Below are 21,868 nucleotides of genomic sequence, written 5' to 3' on the forward strand. Positions count from 1 at the left end.
TAAAATAAAATTGACACCCATGGTCATGTAACATTAGAGCAACAGTAAACCAAACAATATTTAGCTTTACAGTCTTTATTTCCATGCAAAATGTAATATGAAAGTAAACATTGAGAACATCTTAATAAGAATGAGAATAATTCTTTCATTTCTTCCAGAAACCTCAGCAAGAGCCCATTTTAGGAGAAGATGAGCCTGTGGGCATGCAGCGGGACACACTTCAGTGGAGGAAATTCATCACAGCACCCTTCGCTCCTTGTTTTAATTACACACAACAAACAGCATAGATGTTTCCTAATAAGATGGAGTCAGAGAGGGTCTCATTACCAGTTATGAAGGAGAAAGTGGGAGTGCTTTCATAAGCAAAAGAGAGGATTTCTCATGCATACAGAGGAAGCGAGTACAATAAACAGAGTAAATCAGTACCAAAATGAGTTGGCTTGAGAGGTGCTGTGTTTTTAGAATATTTGTTCAGTGTGCAGCGGTAATACATTTTTAGGATGTCTCTGGGTATTGGTTCATCTACATCATATATTTGTGTGATTCAAAGGCCATGCAATGCCAATGAAACATTTTTGGACACCTAAAGGCATAATTCATCCAAAAAATTTAAATGTTGAGCTCCTCAACCTCACGTTGCTCTAAATCAGACTGTCTTTCTTCTAGAAGATATTGATTTAAAAAATATATTCTGAAGAGCTGTTTTTAATCCATACAATTAAAGTCAATAAGGGACAGTGCTGTTTTGGACCCCATTGACTTTCTTTTTATGGACAAAAACCATTCTTCATTTCTTGCATTCACATATTCCACTAACATTTGCTAACAAGGAAATATTCCAAAGAAGCTATTTACAGGAATAGTTCACTTCAAAGTGAAAATTCTGTCTTCATTTACTCACCCTTAAGTTGTTTCAAACCTGGATGAATTTCTTTTTTCTGCTGAACACAAAGGAAGATATTTTGAAGAATGTTGTTGACCAGACAGTTGATGGGCCCTATTGACTTCCATAGTAGGAAAAAAAATACTAGGGGTCGATCAACTGTTTGGTTACCGACATCCTTAAAAATATCTTCTTTTGTGTTCACTGTTCAGCAGAATAAATAATTAAATGACAGAATTTTCATTTTGAAGTGAACTAATCCTTTAAAATGTGACTTAAATTTCCAAATACTTATTTTGGTTTTCAAAATTCGCACAAAGATTAAATGCATTCTGCCATATAATTTCTATAAGATGCTATAGACAACAGTCACAGTATCTTGCCCAGGTTTGGATATTGTGGCCAACAAAGACTCAAGATTTCAAAGGAGTTGCATTCTTGTGATCTGAAGAGAACTGGAGAACAAGTGTTCGCAGTGCATCAGCATTATAATCTTGTTTGATCTTCACATTTGCATTAAGCATCTTATAGCATTACCACTTACCAGCGATTGAGTATTCTTGCCTACAATCAAAGGCCTCTTATTTATCATGCATGTTTTTCAAAGTCAGTTCATTTTGGGCATTTACATGCAATGAAACCCTTGGCAAGTTTGCAGCTGCACATCATTTATTCAAAAGCAGAGAAAATAAGATACATGGTTAAGGATTCTAAACCGAACACATCTGATCTGCTGAGCAACCAACACGACTGTGACAGTTTTCAGCTTTAATTTCATGAGGGAAGGACAGAATCTCACTCTGCAGGTGAAAAGCACTTGTCTTTATAAAGCAGAAGAACATCAGCTCTGGGATGCAGATGTCCTGCAGATCACACGGAGCAACACTGTCCTCTACTGACTGAACGACACACTCCAGCTGGGAGGATTCGTTCACACTCAGCTATTACAAACATGAAAATCAGGTACAAATATGAGATAACATGGTGAACGCTTGACTGTTTGTCAAGAACGTGTCAAGGTCATGTTTCTTCCCCAAATCTACATTAGAAAGGTATATTTTATGTGTATATATACTCTACCGTTCATGCTCACCAAGGCTGCTTTATTTAGTCAAAAATACAGTTGGGAATATTGTGATAATAGTAATTTTGCATAATAATAATACAAATGTAATATAATTAAATGTATTAAGAGGTTCAAAATAACGGTAAACCTTTAGAATAAGCTTCATTAGTTACGTAGTTAACCGGAACTAAGAATGAACAATACTTCAAGCATTAATTAATCTTGGTTAATATTTCAAAATTTACTAATACATTATCAAAATCAAAGGTTGTATTTGTTAATATTAGTTAATGCACTGTGAACTAACATGAACAAAAAATTAACAGCTGTATTTTTATTAACTAACATTTACAAAGATTAACAAATACTGTAAAAAATGTATTGCTCATTGTTAGTTCATGACATGTTAGTTAATACATTAACTAATGTTAACTAATGAACCTTTTTGTAAAGTGTTACCAAACTCAATTCTAATTGAATATATTTGAAAATGTAATTTATTCCTGTGATGTCAAGCTGAATTTTCAGCATCATTTCTCCAGTCTTCAGTGTCACACGATCCTTCAGAAATCATTCTAACATGCTGATATTCTTAAGAAACCTTTCTTAATATTATGAATGCTGTAAAACAGTTGTGCCGCTTAATATTTTTGTAGAAAGCATTATACATTTATTTTCAGGATTCTTTGATGAATAGAAAGTTTGGAAGAGCAGCATTTATTTAAAATAGAAATCTTTTATAACAATATAAATGTCTTTATTGTAATTTCTAATGGGCAAATAATGGGTATTTAATTTTTTTTTACATTTAAAGTAAAATGTCTGGATGCACTACTACAGCAATGAGAATTTGGAGTGAAAATGAACTTAATTTAAAATGATGTCTCTATACCTAAACTTAAATATATTATTTGTGTTTGTGTGTGTGATATGAGCTTTTCTTGAGATTACTGGTGGATTTAATTTAGTATTTTGTTGCAAACCGAAAGCCTGATTTTGCCTGTAAGAATTCAGTGTTTTATAGCAGTGTTCTCATTAACAAGTAACACAAACCAAAAAGTGTTGTTATATGGAGTAATGTTTATTGCTGATTAGAAGTTGAATATATATTTATATATACACTTGCATACATTGTAAAACCAAAAATCCCATACTGTGGAGTAAGAGATGATGAATGAATGTCTCCAGACTCACAGTGGTAATGAACTGTAACTTAATCAAACACTGCTGATTGTCTCTGTGGCACCATCTAATACTGCAACCCAATAATAATGCTGTGGGATTGCATTTCTACACCTATTTTCTGGATCTGGACTATAATTAAATAAACAATGACATTTTTTAAAAGCATTACATAGTGTTGCTGAGCTTTTAAAAGTCTTGCATTTTTTAAATAGCTAAAATGAATGTATATTCTAAAGAATATGGTCCATTGCAATAGAAACCTATAGACCACAGAACAAAAAAAAAAAAAAAAGGTAATTGGTCATTTTTAATCTCACAACTCGGACTTTTTTTCCTCACAATTGCTCGTTTACATCTTGCATTTGACTTTTATTTCCTCATAATTTTGTGAAATAAACTCACAATTCTCAGAAATGAAGTCAGAAATTCTGACTTTATAACTCGCAATTGCACGTTTTTCCTCGCAATTCTGACTTTATAACTTGAATTTGCGAGTTTATATCGCAGTTTTGAGGAAAAAAAGTTAGATAAAAAGTCGCAATTATCTTTACATTTTTTTGTATTATGTGGCGGAAACAAGCTTCCATAGAAACTTTATTATGTGGAATCAAGACGAAAATCGAATCCCTTATGACCGTAAAAAATAAAATAAAAATAGCAGCAAGTGAACGAAATCTGTCAGGTTAAAAACCTTTTAAAACAATATAAACCAAATTCATAGCTGCAAATTCTGAAAAAAAGTGCCTTTAATTTCTGAAGCAGTACATTTTACAGTACTAGTAAAGACTCATGATTTGCATTGATGTGCAAATTTGTGTTTTCATGTCAATGCTTTTCAATTCATATTGTATCGATTCCCAGCAAAAGTATGAGGATCATTGCCGCAGTGCACTACTGTAATGTAGTGCGTCAGGAAGGACATCACAGCCCTATGATGAATCATATTTTGAGATGAATCCCAATATTGGCGTCAGAGCAGAGGGCGAGTCTCCTCTTGGCTCGAGATTCGGGCGTCAATCTAAGACAGAGCCATTCGTGCAGAACCATCTATAGCTGTCTTACAATACGGTGAAAGTACAGATGACCACAAAGCCAGTGACCCCATGTGTGCGTTAATATTCTAGACTCAGCTAGATGAAGGAAGTTGCCGCCAACCCTTGCACATTCACATACATCCAAACCTCTCGCCAAACATCATAACTCTAGTTTTCCCTTTTCGTCAAGTTTTATTAGATCTACAGCAGATGGAATGGTCCGTTTCACATGCCTGAACCATGAGCCCCTTGGCTCTGAGCGTCTCGTTTCAGACAGTCCTCCGTCACACCCTGTGAAGCCAGTTCTGAGAGCACATTGTCCAGGTAGTTGGGGTCGGGGTAGCCGTGGCCGGAGACGTTGGACATCATCTCCGTCTTGTGGTGGATCTCGTTCCAAATGACGGTGTCAGGCTCCCCTGTGGTGCTGGAAGTGCCCACAGTGAAGATGAGGCGTCGTGTCCACGCCACCTTCAGCAGCTCCAGCACCTGAAAACCACATAATCAAGAACCTCAGATTTACAGTAAACACAGTTGGTGGGTTTTCTCACAGAGAGAAACGCAAACCAGAGCATTGCACAAAGATCAACATAAAACAAATGCTGAGCAAGACCTATGTCAAGATTCAATATATCGGGCAGAAATCTCAATATTTAGTCATTTGAATCATTACTATTGATCAACCTTTATGTATGTCCATGGGTTTTGCAAATATTTAATGGGGTAGTTGATTATGATTTCACTTTTTTAACTTTAGTTAGTGTGTAATGTTGCTGTTTAAGCATAAACAACCACTGCAAAGTTACAATGCTCAAAGTTCAAACCAAAGGGAGATATTTTCTTTTAAATAAATTGCTTTTTAAGGACTACAACAAATGGCTGTAGTCCACGACATTCCTCCTGGGTTAGTGACATCACCAACCCTAAAATTTACATAAAACCTGCCCACGGAACACGATTTATAGATTATCGAGACAGAATATTCTAATCAATGACTAGAAGATAACTACACATAAGCTACATAAATTCATCAACTAACTATTCAGAAATGTTGTCTACATGTTGTCACTTCTTCTTGAGTCTCTCCATCTTTCTGACTCCGGGTTGAACATAAAAGGCTAAAAGTTTTAGAAATTTTCAGTGAATGTGTGTGTGAGGTAAAAGGACACAAGCTCTTGTAGCTCCGCCCTCTGTGCCGGGAGCAGCAGCTCATTTGCATTTAAAGGGACAGACACAAAAACGGTGCGTTTTTGCTCACCCTCAAAAAGTTACAATTTTAACGTGCTATTTAAAAATATCTGTGGGGATTTTGAGCTAAAACTTCACATACACACTCTGGGGACATCAGAGACTTATTTAACATCTTGTGAAAAGGGCATTACACCACCCCTTTAAATAACCTTTTTTTTTAAAGAAGCTTTTATAACATAAGATTTTGGCCAAATGACAGAAAAAACTGAGCGCCAACATAGCTACAATAAATGTTAGAACCTGTAAGTTAATGAAAATGTAACTTGATGCACTTACTGCCTCAGATGCGGTTGTTCTAATGATGGACAAAACAAGTATGTCTAACATTTGCTGGTCAAAAACTCCATTTAAGCTTGATTTTGTTATAAAGTTAATTTAATGACACATGCAAGTGTCTGATCATATATATAAAGCCACATTATGAACTTTGACAACACTGTGTTTAATTACTTTTTTTTTTTTAAAGTGTTTTTTCCATTTCCTGAAAAGTAGAGGTTTTGGAGATACGAGTTTCCACACAACAGCGACAATATACCGCATTTCTTTTGTTACTTCACTGCAGTATGTAGTGATTTATTTCAATCTTATCCAGTTAAAACTCAGACTCAATTGTACGACGTAACACAATTTATAATTAACTTTGTAAAAGGTTTCAAAAACAAGAAATTATGTTCTGTGGTAAATGGTAATCGACAATCGATAGATGCTGGAGCATAAACACTCTTTCAAAGGTTCAGGTGTGTATGAGGTTAGGACGCTCTGACATAAGTAGAAAATGTCAAAGAATTTATGTCAAAGTTTCTGAAAGAAAAGCAACAACAGGGCTGAACAACAAAGATGGGCCACTTTCCCTATTGGCCCAGCGCTGTTTATTTAGCATCTTTAGACCCTGCAAACTTGAACATTTTGTTGTTCCAAACCCAATAAGACTTCGGTTCATCTTTAAATATTCTCTCATCACTTGTATTTATTCACAGAAAGTCTAGATAATCAACATGTTCAAGCTTTAAAAAGTACATAAACTGCTCCATTCATATGGGTTACTTTTATGATGTCTTTTTGAAGCTTGAAAATGTTGATTACCTAGACTTTCATTGGAGATACAAAAAGGATGAGAGAACATTAAAAATATCTTTATTTGTGTGCCAAAGATATGCAGAAATGTTATGGGTCTGGAATGACATGAGGGTGAGTAAATTACAGATTTTTCATTTCACTTTAAAGTGTGCTTTTCCATGACATTTGGTCGCAAATTCAGCTTTCAACTTTTTGAACTGGCTAACATAGAAGTTGTCTATCGTTAGAGATATATAGTTTATGTCATGGTATGTAAATATATCCATGTAGCAGATAAAAAGTGGGACATGCATGCTGAGTTGAGCGCAATAAGTCGTGAAAAATATTCTCAATGCACACTTGAACTGACTGACACGCACCCGAAGCACGCACAGAGAAAGACGCAGCTTGTTGTGCTTAAATTATGTCAAAACGCCCATTGTGTGGAGCATTTACATAGACATTTGGTTATGTCTTTAATGAAAGTAAACAGTTGGGCGAAAACCGGATGCGTGTCTGTAAATTCGGTCCATGCATTTGGTCTTAAAGTGACAGTAGCCTAATATACCTTCTGCCGTCTGTGCCATTAATGTTAATTAAACAATAAAAGACAGAAAAAATTTAAAAATAAAAATACCAATAATAATTCGCTCACTGCTCTTCACTGAATAAATTTTGTATCTTTAATAAGAATCCATTTATATTTAAACCACACAGAAAAGTGCAGTGTTTTATTTTAACATTTGATTATTCAATTTCTGTAGTATTTCTTACATGTTAAATAAACCTACTGTACCAGAAAGCTTAATATGTATCTTTGTTCTATTTTATTTGTCCTACTGCTTGTATTATTTTGCCTCTTTAATAACTAAAATAAAATAACTAAAATAACCATCATTTTAGTGAAATAAAATTTCTCATATCGTGAAATAAGATTTATATGGGGTTTTTTTTATAAAGATATATCTGGTCATGAATTTTAACAAATTTTTAATGAATTTTGCACACAAAAAAAGTTACATAGTGTAGCTTTAAGTAATAAACATAAAACATTTTAATTGTAAATACAACATTAGAAGTTTTAAATCAGAAAAAATGATATATTTTTTTGTTTTGGGGTCACTAAAGACACTCCTGGCCTGACGAGGTGAACAAAAAAAATACTCACTGTGGGTGGAGCCACATTTACAGTTGCTCGCTCAAATTTCATAAGCAATTTAAAGTAATTTCAATAGGAATCAGGAATTTTATGTAAGAGCGAAACATTTCACCATTTTCTTTTTTTCTTTTTTTTACAGCATTGACCAACAGAAAGATGATTGGTTTGAAAGTGACTTCTAAGCGAGTGCTGCTTCCTGCAGCTTAAGTAAGTTCAGTGATGTTTCATTTTTGTTGTAAAAAAGTTATTTAGTTCATTTGTATATATAGCCGCTCTGGAGAAAACCGTGATGTCATCGTCCAGCTTAGTTTAGTTCTCATATAATGGTGTCAATGCAGACAGATCAATATTATTGTTGAAAATTAAATTAAATGTTAAATTTAATGTCCTCAACTAAGCAAGCCAAAGGCCAATGGCAACAAAGGTGAAAAAAGGGGAAAAAGGCAACAGCGGCAAGGAACCGAAACTCCATCTTGTGTAACACATGGCACTGGAACAATTGATTCAGCAACTGAACGGTAATTTAACAGGTTTAATGTGTGAAAGTGGCTAGTGACTCCATATTGTGACAAATGAGAATGGCATGAATCTTTATTTGAACTGGGTCAATTCACTCAATTACCTTTCTGCCTTTGTCATTGTCAGGAAGGAAACAGAAGCGAGGGAATCCTCTGCACGTATACGGCTGTCCTGGGTTTGGGTGCTCAGGGCCCTGCAGACAAAGAGTGCATTAGGATAATGAGTGCTTCGTGCAGGCCAAGGCAAGGACAAAACCATCATCACACAAAGGAATGAGTCAGTTATGCCCCCAATAAATGCAGACGACGTCAGTCTGCTGGATGAAAACGTTTGGCTGGTTCTTAAGGACCTCTAGCACTTATTCTAAAAGTTGAAAGCCCTTTTCTTATTGTTGAATCATGGTGCAAATAAATATAAAATAGTACAGCACTACATTGGTTTGCCAAAACAGACCTGTATTCCGGGCGGGATGTTGTAAATTATTTGTATAGTGCCGCAGTCTGGGTGTCCAGGCAAAGACTGAGGAATACTATAGATATCCATGTTGCCCTTTGGTTGGGTGCCGGTCTTCTCTCCGTAAATTGTCTTACATGAGGGGCACTGCAGGCTCCCGTCCTATGGTGTGACAACATGAGAGAAAATGGGTGCAATAATTTCTTTAAAAGAAATAGTTCATGTGAAAATAAGTATTTAGAGCTAATACAATTCTTGTAATTGCATGCACCTATTTTGTCATTTTAGACTAATTCCAGGAATGCATGACATACACTACCATTGAACATTTTGGGGTCAGTATTTATTTATTTATTTAGAAGAAATAATACTTTTATTCAGGATGCATTGATCATAAGTGACAGTAAAGACATTTATAAATGTTCCTTCTTTCAAATTAATGCTGTTTTTTTTTTTTAGCTTTTTATTGATCAAAGAATTCTGGAAAAAAAATGATCATGTTTTCCATTAAAATATTTAGCAGCAAAACTGTTTTCAACATTGATAATAATAAGAAATCAGCATATTAGAATTATTTCAGAAGGATCATGCAACACTGAAGACTGATGATCCTGAAAACTCAACTTTGCCATCACAGGAATAAATTACATTTTAAAATATATTAACATAGAAAACAGTTATTTTCAATTGTAATAATATTTCACAATGTTGCAGTTTAAACTGTATTTATGATCAAACAAATGCAGCCTTGGTGAGAAAAAGAGACATCTTTATAAAAATAACACTTGGCAACACCAAACTTTTGAAAAATGAAAATTCTGAAAATAATTTATTTCAAACCCACGTTTTTTGGGGGATATTAACAGTATTGCAATTTCTGTCATCCATTCTTGGAATTACCCTAAAATAGATACTAAAATAGTTGTATACAATTGACAGTTAAAAGTGTTGGTAAGATATTGCACACCTTGGTTCCATTGTTGTACATGGCCAGCATGCAGGGCATGTGGAAGGTGTGACCACATTTTGTGAATTTGCCCACAGTGTTGGGCTGAAGAGACTGAGAGCACTCAGCTGGGACCTCATAACCAGACGGAGAGGCCAGGCGCTCCATACAGATAATACAGTCCTGAAAGCACACAGACAGATGTCATAGGGCAGGCCGTTAAACACGGGTGAATGTCATCAAAATGTGTCCAGGTCATGTTATATTTTGCATACAAAAATTGAAGTCTATTTTAGGACCATTACGTTTTTTTGTATTGGTTGCATTGCATAAAGGTGCTTAATTGTCATGAAAATATGTAAAAATGGTCCTAAAATAGTCTTTATTTGCTTTAACTAATATATTTACTAAAAACTATATTTATCTAAAATATAATACTCTTATAACTCTGGGATGAGAAATTACCTGAAAAATTCAGATTTATGCCAGTACATAAAAATATACCTCATCTGGAACCACTGGCACTTCCTCCATGTATTTCTTGATGACTTCCTCTGGTTTCTGAGCAGGAGCTGAAGACATACACAAGACACATTTTAAACCTACGTGACGAGATGAAGATTAAAGAGTCCATGAAAGCTTAATCAGAGTTTTGTGGCTTGTAATCCATGTCTGTCTGTTCTGATCAATTGTTAATTATTCATGTACTACATACATTTTTGGCCAATCAAATGCTCTCTATAATGAGACTGTATCTGAAGTCAGTATATGTGATATATGTATATATAACACAATTATAAACATTTTCACTATCTGTGAATTTCTGTAGACACTTAAATTATTATTATTATTTTTATAAATGCCTCCTATTACATAATTAATGCAGCTAACCTGGCAGAAGAAGTTTCTAAATGAACAAATACATTATGTAAATTGTTTTTCTAAGAAGCAGTCAGAGATGCTATGGCATCAGTATCCTTGTGTATTTCCAAGGAACCATAACCAAATACCTAATGCAATAACACTTGCTCTTGACTTCCTGAGTCACAGTTAGTTTTAATGAGTGCATTGTTATGCATTATCACACACTGATTATGTGCAAACACATATAAGCTCATGTATACAATCTTTGCATTCTGCCGCAAAAGTTCTGCGTTCCCCTGAGAAACGTTGCATTCTCTCTTAAAGGCATTGCAATATAGTTTTTCCTCCCACCTCATATCTCCATCACCAATTTTGCCAGTTTTGCAAGGAAATGCAAAACCTTTGAGAGAACGCAAAAACATTGAAATATAATTTATAATCACCCTGTCCCTTTTGGGGCTCCGTATCTAAACCACCCTTAATGCAGTTAAAATCTCGCAGCCTGAGGTTTACAATTTATCAAATAAAATGTACGGATCTTAGCTAAATAAATTTGCTAAATAGTAATCTTTCGAATATTCTTATATTTTAAGTGTAATCCACAGCCTCAAACAGCTTATTGCTCTTAAAATACTTTTGTTAAATTTTATTATTAAATGTAATAATAATAATAATAATAATGATAAATAATTTGCTAAGTGATATCGTTTATAAGTCTAGTAACAGAGTATATAGAATTCAAACAATGTGAACACGTGATTCAGCCATCTAACAAAGGCTTTGAAAGTCGCTCATCCAATCAGAATTTAGAGTCAGAACTGTCCGTTAAATATGGCTTCTTTTAATAAATCAATGTTTAATACTTAGCATTTAACATACCATTTAAAAGCACACACTGTTCAGATTACAGACCTTGGTGTTAGTTGTAACACTTAAATAGTCAGTTCAATACGGAAAATGTGTTTAGGATGTTTTAGTAAGCCGATATTAAAGCAGTAAACTAACATTGCTTGTGAGTGTCAGTCTGAACCTAATATCCTCTTCTGTATTAAAACACATTAAAATGAAAAGCATTAACCACAACACAGGTTATTTAGGGTTAGAAAAAAAAAAAAAAAAAAGACCAGGGAACAACTGTTATTCGATAACCCCCCCCAGCAGACATCTGTCTGAAGTGTCCCACAGGTGAGAGCAGGCAGGTGTCAAGCTGAATACCATCAATAGTGCATTCATTATGTGATCGAGAGGATGGAAGCAAGAGAGCATGACCATGACAGCATAAACATGAAATGGGTGAAAACATGACGGCAGAAGCAAACGATAAATAGAAAAACATAAACATCTCGCAATGGCTGGACGGAGCATGTCGGAATGAAGCTACAGTACTAACCCCCTGGGGAAAATATAATTCGAAAGGAGAATGGTAAGGAAAAGAGCAATTAAACAAAAAGGACAGCAGCAGTTTGCAGGCCAGTGGAGGGCAGGTTCGGTCGGGCTGGTTGGCGGTGCTTAACTACCTGTCCTGGACTGTCTCTTTGCCCTCTTAACGGAGCTGGGCTGGCCTTTGGTGGGCCTGCTGGAGCCACGCTGGGAGAAGGGGGCGGTCATGAAGCGAACTCCCAGTCCTGCGGCTGACATCAAAATGGAAGCCATGCCTGGAACGGCCGGAGGCCATGTGGAGACATGCAGGAGGAAGGGAGGAGGAGGAGTGAAGGAAAGGAAGAGTAATGAGCCAAGAGTGGAGAGGCCAACCACAAGTGGGGCATGCTCTGATGAGGTCAAGAAAAGTTTAGGGTCCTACTCACTTCTGAATCTGATGCAGAGGAAATAATATCGGTGACAAAAACATCCATCTATAGATGCTGACTACAATCCTACCTGTTATTAATATTCGTCTAGGACTAAATACACGGGATCCAATTCGCTTTGGAGACTAACTGTGATCCGATCACTCAAATCACCATCAGAGGAGACATGGGACACATTGGTCTCACAGAGTCAGCCTTTTAACTATTTGCATAACGTCTGGTCCATTTTGACAGGAAGAAACCATCTGATTGACATCTGATGACCAATCTCAAATCGTGTTGCTTTTAAGCGACGTTTGATGGCAGGACAATTTGAAATCCATTACAACATAATAATAGAACAGCATGACAAAAAAAGCTGCAAGCAAGCAATGCTTCCGGATACATAAAAAAATTACATAAAAGCTTTAAACACACCAAGACATATGACCAAAACTGAGCATACTGTAAGCATTACGTTTTAAAGACAGCATGTTAAGTTAAACATTTAGGCCTGGTTCCACAGACAAGGTTTAGACTAAGCCAGGATTAGGCTTTGGTTAAATAAGGACATTTAAGTAGCTTTTATAAACGTGCCTTAAAAAAAATTTAATAAAAAAATAGAGAGAGAATGGAGAGCATCTTGAGACAAAACAATGACACTGACATAGTCTGGGACTAGGCTTAAGCCTTTTCTGTGAAACCAGGCATTTAAGTTAAATAGTTAAACTTTAAAAGTCCCCTACAGTCAATAATGCTATCGCGTACAACTCATTTTTGATGATCATAACTTTTTTGCCCCATGAAAATAATTCTTTATGCCTTAAAATAGCTTAACACTACACCCTTACTTCATTTAAATATGCACATTAGTCCCCGCCTCCACTCACTCACACCAGATCGGACTACCTCCACTCGGTCAACTATAGTAAACGCTACACAAGTGGAAATATTGATTTAATTCAGCCATATAAGCATATGTTAAGCACCCTCAAATGAAAGCAAGAGCACCCTCAGTTGATACTGTAATAATATCATATTGACAAAACAGATTTGGTAAATGCACCAGTGTGTATTTGTGTTGGCGTTCTAGAGACCGTCCAATGTTTCTATTTACAACGTGTTTTTGCAGCAGTGAACAAAGTGGCCAATCAGGGGTGTTTATTCAGTCAGAATCCACTCAGATCAATGTTATTGATGAAAATTAAATTAAATATTAAATTTAATGTCCCCAACTAAGCAAGCCAAAAGCCAATGGCAACAAAGGTGAAAAAAGGCGAAAAAGGCGACAGCGGCAAAGAACCGAAACTCCATCTTGTGTAACACATGGCACTGGAACAATTGATTCAGCAACTGAACGGTAATTTAACCGGTTTAATGTGTGAAAGTGGCTAGTGACTCCATATTGTGACAAATGAGAATGGCATGAATCTTTATTTGAACTGGGTCAATTCACTCAATTACCTTTCTGCCTTTGTCATTGTCAGGAAGGAAACAGAATGCACTTTCTGTAAAGCTGCTTTGAAATTATGTGTATTGTGAAAAGCGCTATACAAATAAACGTGAATTGAATTTATTGATGATAAATATATAAACACGGTTACGGTGTATGCAGATTCAGTATTTTTATTTTTTTTAGGATAGAGTTGTTTTGCATTGATCACTTTATTCAAAACCCACCCAAAATCTCCTCACCTTCACTCTTGTGAAAATTATGTTAGAAATGTCACTTCGCTCCAGATCTGTCTATATGTTCCCCAAATGCCTCATTCATCTTGGTGCTGCAGCTGTCAGCTACAAGAACAACAGATATTCAACATCCCCATACACGCGCCATTAGCCTGAAACTTGTTGAAAGGCGACGGCTTTTAAGACACACCAACACAAAACCCACAAGCTGGTGACTCAGTGAAGCCGCTAATGTCATAAACTGATTTGTGACAAGCAGTCTGTGGCATGAATATACTTGTGATGCTAAAGCTAACTTCACTGACTCTCACTGCTCTGGGAAACATTTGAGTGGTTCAAACTGACACTCCCAAGAAACAGTTCAGCTGCTACTGCAGCATCAAACACCTTTCTGCAATGAGGAGACCCCAGTGCATCACTGGAAGGATTTTCTCCTGTGTGGCGTGTGTGATGGGTGAGTACCGTACCTGCCAGCGCCGAGTTCACACTACTGGATCCGTTCATGTGTAGAGGGATGGTTGGGATGCTGTGGAAACAGAAATATACACACTTTAATGCATGAGAAGTGAGAACAAAAGCGTTTGACAATGGCCTTAACTCCCATTACAGGAGTTGTGTCATGTTCTTTTTATTATACAAAAGAGAAAGCAAATTTGATTGGCTGAGATTGTTGTAGATGACCTAGTAAAGATAAAATGAAAGCAAGATACTTTCCAAGGAAATCCCCTGGCTTTCTCAAGCTGTCATGGTGTAATTCATGCTATGCCATCTGATCCGACATGCCTTTTTCATAAACACTCCCAAGTTCGGGGTCAGTAAGATTTTGAAATGAATACTTTTAAATCAACAAAGATTTATTTAATTGATCAAAAGTGACAGTAAAGACACGTTCTATTTATCAAACAATTATGAAAAAAGGAACACAGTTTACACAAAAATATTAAACAGCACAACTGTTTTCAACATTGCAGATAACAATAAGTCATTCTTGAGCATCAGCATATTAGAATGATTTCTGAAGGATCATGTGACACAGAAGACTGCAGTAATGATGCTGAAAATTCAGACTTGCTATCACAGGAATATTACATTTTAAAGGGGTTATGAATTGAGAAACCAAATTCCTTGATCTTTTGACATTTAAAACAACCAAAAACAGTCCAAAAACAGAAACCAAGCTCCGAAAAGCTCTAAAACCAAACTCCGGAAAAAAAACTCGCTCAAGTGGTAGTAAATTCAAGACAGACGCAAACACAGGATTACTCCAGCAACAAAGCAATAAAGATGCCTCTGAGGATATTTTGAAGTGCCAAGATGAGGAAAAACATTTCCACATTCTTTGCATTGCCTTCATTGTGATCCGAAGCGTGGATGAACTTTATTTTTAACGAAGTTCCAAGGCACATCAGTTAGACTGTTGGTTTGTTCGCTTCATTTTACAGCGTATTAATTTTTAAGCAAGACACAGTTCAACGCAGGCTTTTCAGAGAGACTGATGATGCAGTGCTGACTATTTTGAATCCGACAGTAATGTCGCAACACACAAGTGTGAGTAACAATGTTTTTACCATGTGTCACTATTCCTTTGTCTGTTACAGATCGTTTGGTATGTACTCACTTTACTGAAAATGATGAACAATGAATATAGCAACGACAGTGCGACAAACTATGGCATTCATTCATTCATATATTAAAACATATTTTGAGACATAAGATGCATAATCTACACTACCCCAAAAGATGATGACAAAAAAATAATGAGTGCACAAAAATTAATCCAATCAAAATCCATTTCCATTTTTGCAAAAATGTTTCACTGGTTGATAAGGCAGTACTCATAGATTCAACATCGTACAATTTCCCACAATGACAAGTGTTCTGCAAAACTGGGTCATGGATATACAGTATAGAGTAAATCCCTCCTATTTTATGCATATGGCACAGATGTTTCTGCTACTTACATAACTGCATTTACAGCTTTATCTCAGTAGTGGCGCTACAATTTGCAACAAATCCAGCTCACAGTACACTCCCACAGTCATCTGAGAACCGCATGACACAGTCGGGTGTGATGAGGCCATATGCCAGAAAATGTTCAGCTCTTCACCCTGTGCAAAACTAACCAGCATAAACTGTGCATGGCAAATTAAGCACCAAAATTTTAACCTAATTAAGCATTGAGCAAATCTGAGCTTTTGCAAACAACACTAATACATTTCATAAGCTTCGTCCAGATTGTTGATTTTTTTTTATTACTTGGGTTACGCTTTTCAGCGAGTGATTTTGGTTTCGATTTCAGACTTTTCATTTCATAGCAATCGTGCCACAAATCATATCTACAGGAGGTGTATTTTGTCCATGTGAGAATCAAACTAAGGTCAGATATGGGTGCTAGTGTAAGTTGACTGTGTGAATAAGGAGTGAGAAAAACATGTCTAAAATTTCCTGATTCTCCTTTCAACCTAGTTTACCAGAAGAGAACAATAACTCAAATCTGGGTCTTCCCCTTTCAGTCAGCATTGTAAGTGCAGACTTGCTCTCCTCCATGTGTCCTAAAGCAGACCTCTACTCCTGTAGATCCACACAGAGGAGAGGATATGACACCATTACACAGAGGAAAAGACAATTATAGTAGGGGGACAAAAGGGAGGATGATCCTTACTGCTCTTGAATTACAATTAGTCCAGACTGAGAGGAAATTATCATGCTATCATAAGCTATGTTTCCATCCACCTATTTTTATGCACATTTTGGAATATTGCACAAAAAAAAATATCTGGATTTAAACGCCAAAATGTGCATTAATTCAAAAAATGCGCAGGAGCTTATGCGCTCAATTGAGTCGGATTAACTTTTTATCTGATAAGAAAACATGCGCATAAATTACGATGGAAACACCTTCACCGAATAAATTTCTAGATGCGCATCAAAAAAGACATGGCTTATATAATATAATATTACGATTTTGCGCATGTTAAATTCGCAACTTTGAATGGAAACATATCTTACAGTGGTTTTCCCGTTAATCCCACATTTTAAGTAAAAAAAACATGCTCGAAATGTGAAGCTCATATTTTTGTTAATGCATTGCATGAATACAATTCTTACCTAAAAATATGAATCATTTATTATTGCATTTATTATTACATACAAATATTATATTAAATTAGCTGCAAATTTGTAGTTTTACTGTGGGTCTACTAGATTTGTTGCTGTACTTTTAAAAACTTTGCATATTTTAACTTCTATTACTTTCATTGTAAGTTCCTTAATGCAAAGACAATTCTGGTTGCACTTTATTTTAACAGAATACAAGAACTGTCCTGAACTATTACTGAGTAATATAAAGGTACTACATGGACTTAGGGGGATAGTTCACCCAAAAATGAAAATGATGTCATCATTTAAGGTGTGGTCACATTTACAGTCGCTCTGCAAAACAGCGCAGGCGAAATCCAGTGATTCCAACAGAAATGTGATCTGGATTCTGGAGTTTTGTGTGAGGGCCAAAGATTTTCCCATGCAGATTTTCACTACTTTTCAAGCTGGTCACACAAACTCATTGCGCTGACCAACAGAAAGCTGCTTGGTTTGAAAGTGACTTGTGTGTGAGTTGCTTCATACATCACTACACTATAGACAATGGCCTTTTTTAATTGTGAAATGTAACTTTTTTTCTTCTCCAGAACACAAAAGAAGATATTTTAAAGAATGTTGGTAACCAAACAGTTTGGAATTCCATCGTCTTTCACTATATAGACATCTCTCAAAATATCTTCCTATGAAAGTCACAGGTTCGGAATGACACGAGGGTCAGAATTGATGACATGATGACAACATTTTCATTTTAGGCCAAATTATCCCTTTAACATGGATAAAGGTTAAGTTTGGTTCAGGGTTAGTACCTAATTATTACACAATAATTACCATGTCATACAGAGAAAGAACTATAAAATATAATGCTTTTTTTTGTAACTAATAACCAAGCCAAATTTATTTTTCTGCAGTAATCAAAATTATGCCACAAATGGATTCACAGAATGACTGAGCTTGCGTCTACAAAGACCACATGAGAACAGACACAATGGCAGGAAGGAGAAGACCACAGTAGATGATGAAATACAACCTTTTGACCTTCGGTGTCATTTGAAATATGCAGGTCAAACATCATGTTTCCTTATGACCAAAAGCCATTGAGTATTTTTAAACTGCTCTCTGTAGGAGAACTTCCATGCTTGTGTGCAAAGTCCTTGAAAAAATGGCTAAAATAAGTCTCTCTTTCGCTTAGGGGAAAAAAAAATGGTGGTACCATGATAGATTGAAGGTATCAGATGGCAATTACAAAAGTATTTAAAAAAATATGATAACCTGCACTTTCAACTTTTTAACTAGGCCTAGTAGTCTTACCTTAAGCCATTTGAGTGATGACCAAAAGCCTGCGGCGGTCCCATGGGATGAGCCACCGAGGTGGGGGTGCTCCATGGGGTGTTCCATAACAGGTTCCCCATCGAGAGAGGTCTTCTGGGGTAGGGCGAGTAGGCTGAAGAGGCGCTGGTTCCAGGAAGTCTTCCATGCTGCGTCTGGAGGCTGGGTCTGTTGGCCTGCCCCGCGGAGAAGGAATGCCGTGACCGGCTCAGCATGGGTCCGGCGGTGCTGCTATTGCTCACGCACTGTTGACAGGTACAGGCCGGGCCCGAGTGAATAACCGACCCAGACGTGAGAGGATACGGCATGCTGCCTGTCCGCCTGACGCGCCGTCTGAAGCTAGAAGTCTTGTTGACTTGCTCTAGAGCGGTGAGGTCCACAATGTAGTTGTAGCCCTGTGGGCTCAGGTCAGCTGTGGCCTGCCCTGCCTGGTAGCTGTGCTCCAGCAAAATGGAGGTTCGGATCTCGTACGCCGTCCACCCTCCTTCATCATTGGCCCACTCCCAGAGAACGCCACTGCCCAGGGCAGAAGACTGCGGGAACAGGGATCGCCGAACAGTGCGCATCTTTCCTACAAAACATTTCACAGTAATTGGAACAAGATAATTATCATGAATCATAAAATGTGCTTCTCTTCTAAATCATATATAAGCAAGAGCTGTTTTTTCATCCAGCAAATACGCTGTGCATCCTGTCGAAATCTGGAGGCTTATTTCCGGAGATTTTTTGTCACCTCTTTCCTGTTCTTTTCCATAGAGACCACAGGTGTCGAAAGTCATTCAAACATCCCCCAAAACAAGCCTAATCTCCAGCTAACAGACCAAACGCCCATGTGTCAGACTGCAGCGCTAAACAGCTTTACCCAGCAGGCTTAATGACCTGTTGTCAAGAATGAAGCATAAATATCATACATTTGGAGCAACTGAATTAGTTTCAGCCAGCATTCACAGTTCACATTAAGCTTATTTCACAATGTAGATTATGCAAACACTTCCTTGACAACTGGTAACATTTACTTACTCCAAATGAGCAATAAGCGCATTCTTACCACTCCCTTAAAGTGAAGTACTGTGGTGGTATTAGACGGTAAAAACATCACTTAACATAGTTTATGGGTCAATAATAAAGATGTCCAGGATAATAATATATTTATTTGAAATGTAGTCTAAAACGCTAATTAGATATAAGCCCTTAAAAACTTATCAGATAATTAGATATTATTTAAATGCAAATTAGATATAAGCTCTTTTAAAAAGTCTGTGTACCGATGCTGGTTTTAAAGGTTTTTCGGAAAACAAATTTTTGATATAATGACCCTAAAAATGTCAAGTGTAAAAGTAAATCAAAAATATACTTATACGTTAAATACTTATGAGTGTAGACATAAGAATAGCAGTGTATATACTAATAACATACTATCATACACATATCAAATATCTATACACACAATACTGCTCAAAGGTTAGGAGTTAATCTTTTTTTTAAAGAAATTAATACTTTTATACAGCAAGAACACATCAAATGGATCAATACTTACAGTAACGGCATTTGTAATGTTATAAAAGTTTTCTATTTCAAATAAAAGCAGTTCTTTTGAACTTTCTATTCAACAAATAATCCTGTAATAAACTATTTCACAGTTTCCACAAAAATATTAAGCAGCACAAGATGAAATGAAAGTAATAGCTAGCCTACTTAATAGAAGATTTAATTTACCATGACAGAAATAAATCCCATTTTTAAATATATTCAAATAGAAAGTTATTTTGTAATAATATTTCACAATTTTACTGTTTTTACATCTTTTCATTTTTTACAATTATCAAAAAATTTCACAAATATCACAACTTCTTTAAATCATGAATTGTTTTGAAACTAGTCAAGAAGTTTATTTGGGAGTTTCACCATTCGACATTTCACAACCTCAACCAAAGGTTTGGTACAAGTTCCATGTTGTTATGTTATGTATTCAATAACACCGATAGTGTTAACAAAAAAAGTACCACGGTACTACCATGTTTTTGAATATGTACCATACCATAGATGACTGAAGTTGTATACACGAATATGGTAACGATTCATATTCAGTAGCTACTATTTACGTACCATGGTACCACCAGCGTACTTTTTCTAAGTCTCCATAAGTAGTTTAGTGAACGGGCTGTGTGAGGTCCCACTCACCGGTGTCCTGTCTGAACTGTTTGAGGTTGGGAATGTCGATGATGTAGGCAGACAGGCTGGGGTCCGCCTGGGCCAGACAGATGCTGCTGCTGCTGCTGCTGCTGGGGGTCGATGCTCCTCTCTGATGCTGGAGACACTGCTCGATGAAGCTGCTCACCTGTCCAGTGTAAGGCCTCCAGAAGCCCAGATCATCCTGCCATTCCCAAACCACCGCCATCGGCTGAGCCTGTCCTGGCATCCCAGAGGAGGAGGAGGAGGAGGATGGCGATGCGAAAGACGGTCCGTTTCTAGACCCACTCCCTCCGGAATGAAAACTGGAGCCTGTTGCCATTTTGTCAGATAGAAAAGATCCCAACTGACCGCCGGCGACGAAATAAGCTGGAGTGTAAAGCAATGGCCCAGCTAACAACAACACCCTTTCAGTTGCACTTGATTTACAGCCAGCTAGCCCGCTAACTAGTCGTATTCTGTAAGATATTGATCAATATCGCCACTACAGTGTTTTACCAGGAGTACACGTTATTTTAACCGCAGATTTGAGCGTAAAACCACTGACGTCGCATCATCTTGTTCGGTTGCTAGAGTCGCAGCTTCAGACTAGCCGCGTCTCGCTCTTTTCTTCGCCATTCAGTGCGTTACTGTTCGGCTACCAGCCTCATAAACCACTGTCAGATAATATAACAGCTACTATTTTGTAGACAGCAGACTAAAGTGGTCAGGTGGCTTATAGAAGCACACTGATGGACATGTTTTTTAAAGTACGCAAGGGTTGTATAGATACTTGCTCGCCTGCTGTGTGTGTTTGTGTCGCTGACGCTGGCGGTGGATTCCCATAGATACACACTGTGAAGCCAGACACAGAAAACTCCCCTATGGAAATCTGTTTTTACATTTCCCCTAACATTTTACAGGTTTAAAATAAATTAAAGTGGCTAGTTGTTTTAAATTACTGGCATTTCCCGGTGCTACATGAAGTTTACTTACTGTGGCCGTTATCAGATTTTGTCTCTGTTAGCTAGTGTCTGCATTGCCGACTTTTATTTTGAAAGTAGTATTATAAGCCAAGGTGACAAACGGCAAATTAAAAGTCCCTCTATATATTTATTATAAAGTACAAATACGCGCAATTTGTAATATACTAGTTTGTCCGAAACTGAAAATGATGCCATCATTCACTGGTAATTGTTTCTGTCCTGTTTGCTGTCAACAGATTCGTCAGGATGAATTGGGATCAGTGAGCTGAACTGTCTGGGAGAACTAGACGAGTCTGATTCGTGAATCAGTTTTTGTGAATTGAATCTACTGAAAAGATTCAACTCAAATGAATCGATTTCGTAAACATTAGGGCGAATGTCAAGATTTTCAGTAAGTAA

General features: G+C 36.7%; 1 protein-coding gene across 2 annotated transcripts; it reads right to left on the bottom strand.

Annotated features, from left to right (window-relative positions):
- Positions 1-3,009: 3,009 nt before the first annotated feature.
- dtx2 (deltex 2, E3 ubiquitin ligase) lies at positions 3,010-21,509 on the bottom strand. 2 transcript variants are annotated; one of them, XM_082170725.1, is made up of 9 exons: positions 20,496-21,509; positions 18,297-18,885; positions 14,357-14,415; positions 11,931-12,068; positions 10,054-10,121; positions 9,571-9,732; positions 8,604-8,765; positions 8,254-8,343; positions 3,010-4,654 (listed from the first exon to the last, which is right to left on the bottom strand). In XM_082170725.1, the coding sequence occupies exons 1-9, from the start codon at positions 20,824-20,826 to the stop codon at positions 4,394-4,396; spliced, it is 1,860 nt and encodes a 619-aa protein (XP_082026851.1). In that variant the 5' UTR covers positions 20,827-21,509; the 3' UTR covers positions 3,010-4,393. The 2 variants fall into 2 exon arrangements, with proteins under 2 accessions (XP_082026851.1, XP_082026852.1); XM_082170726.1 differs by lacking the exon at positions 11,931-12,068 and having other exon boundaries at positions 20,496-21,507.
- Positions 21,510-21,868: the final 359 nt, after the last annotated feature.

Source organism: Leuciscus leuciscus (genome assembly GCF_965113295.1).
Source record: "Leuciscus leuciscus genome assembly, chromosome: 5".
Lineage (NCBI taxonomy): Eukaryota > Metazoa > Chordata > Actinopteri > Cypriniformes > Leuciscidae > Leuciscus > Leuciscus leuciscus.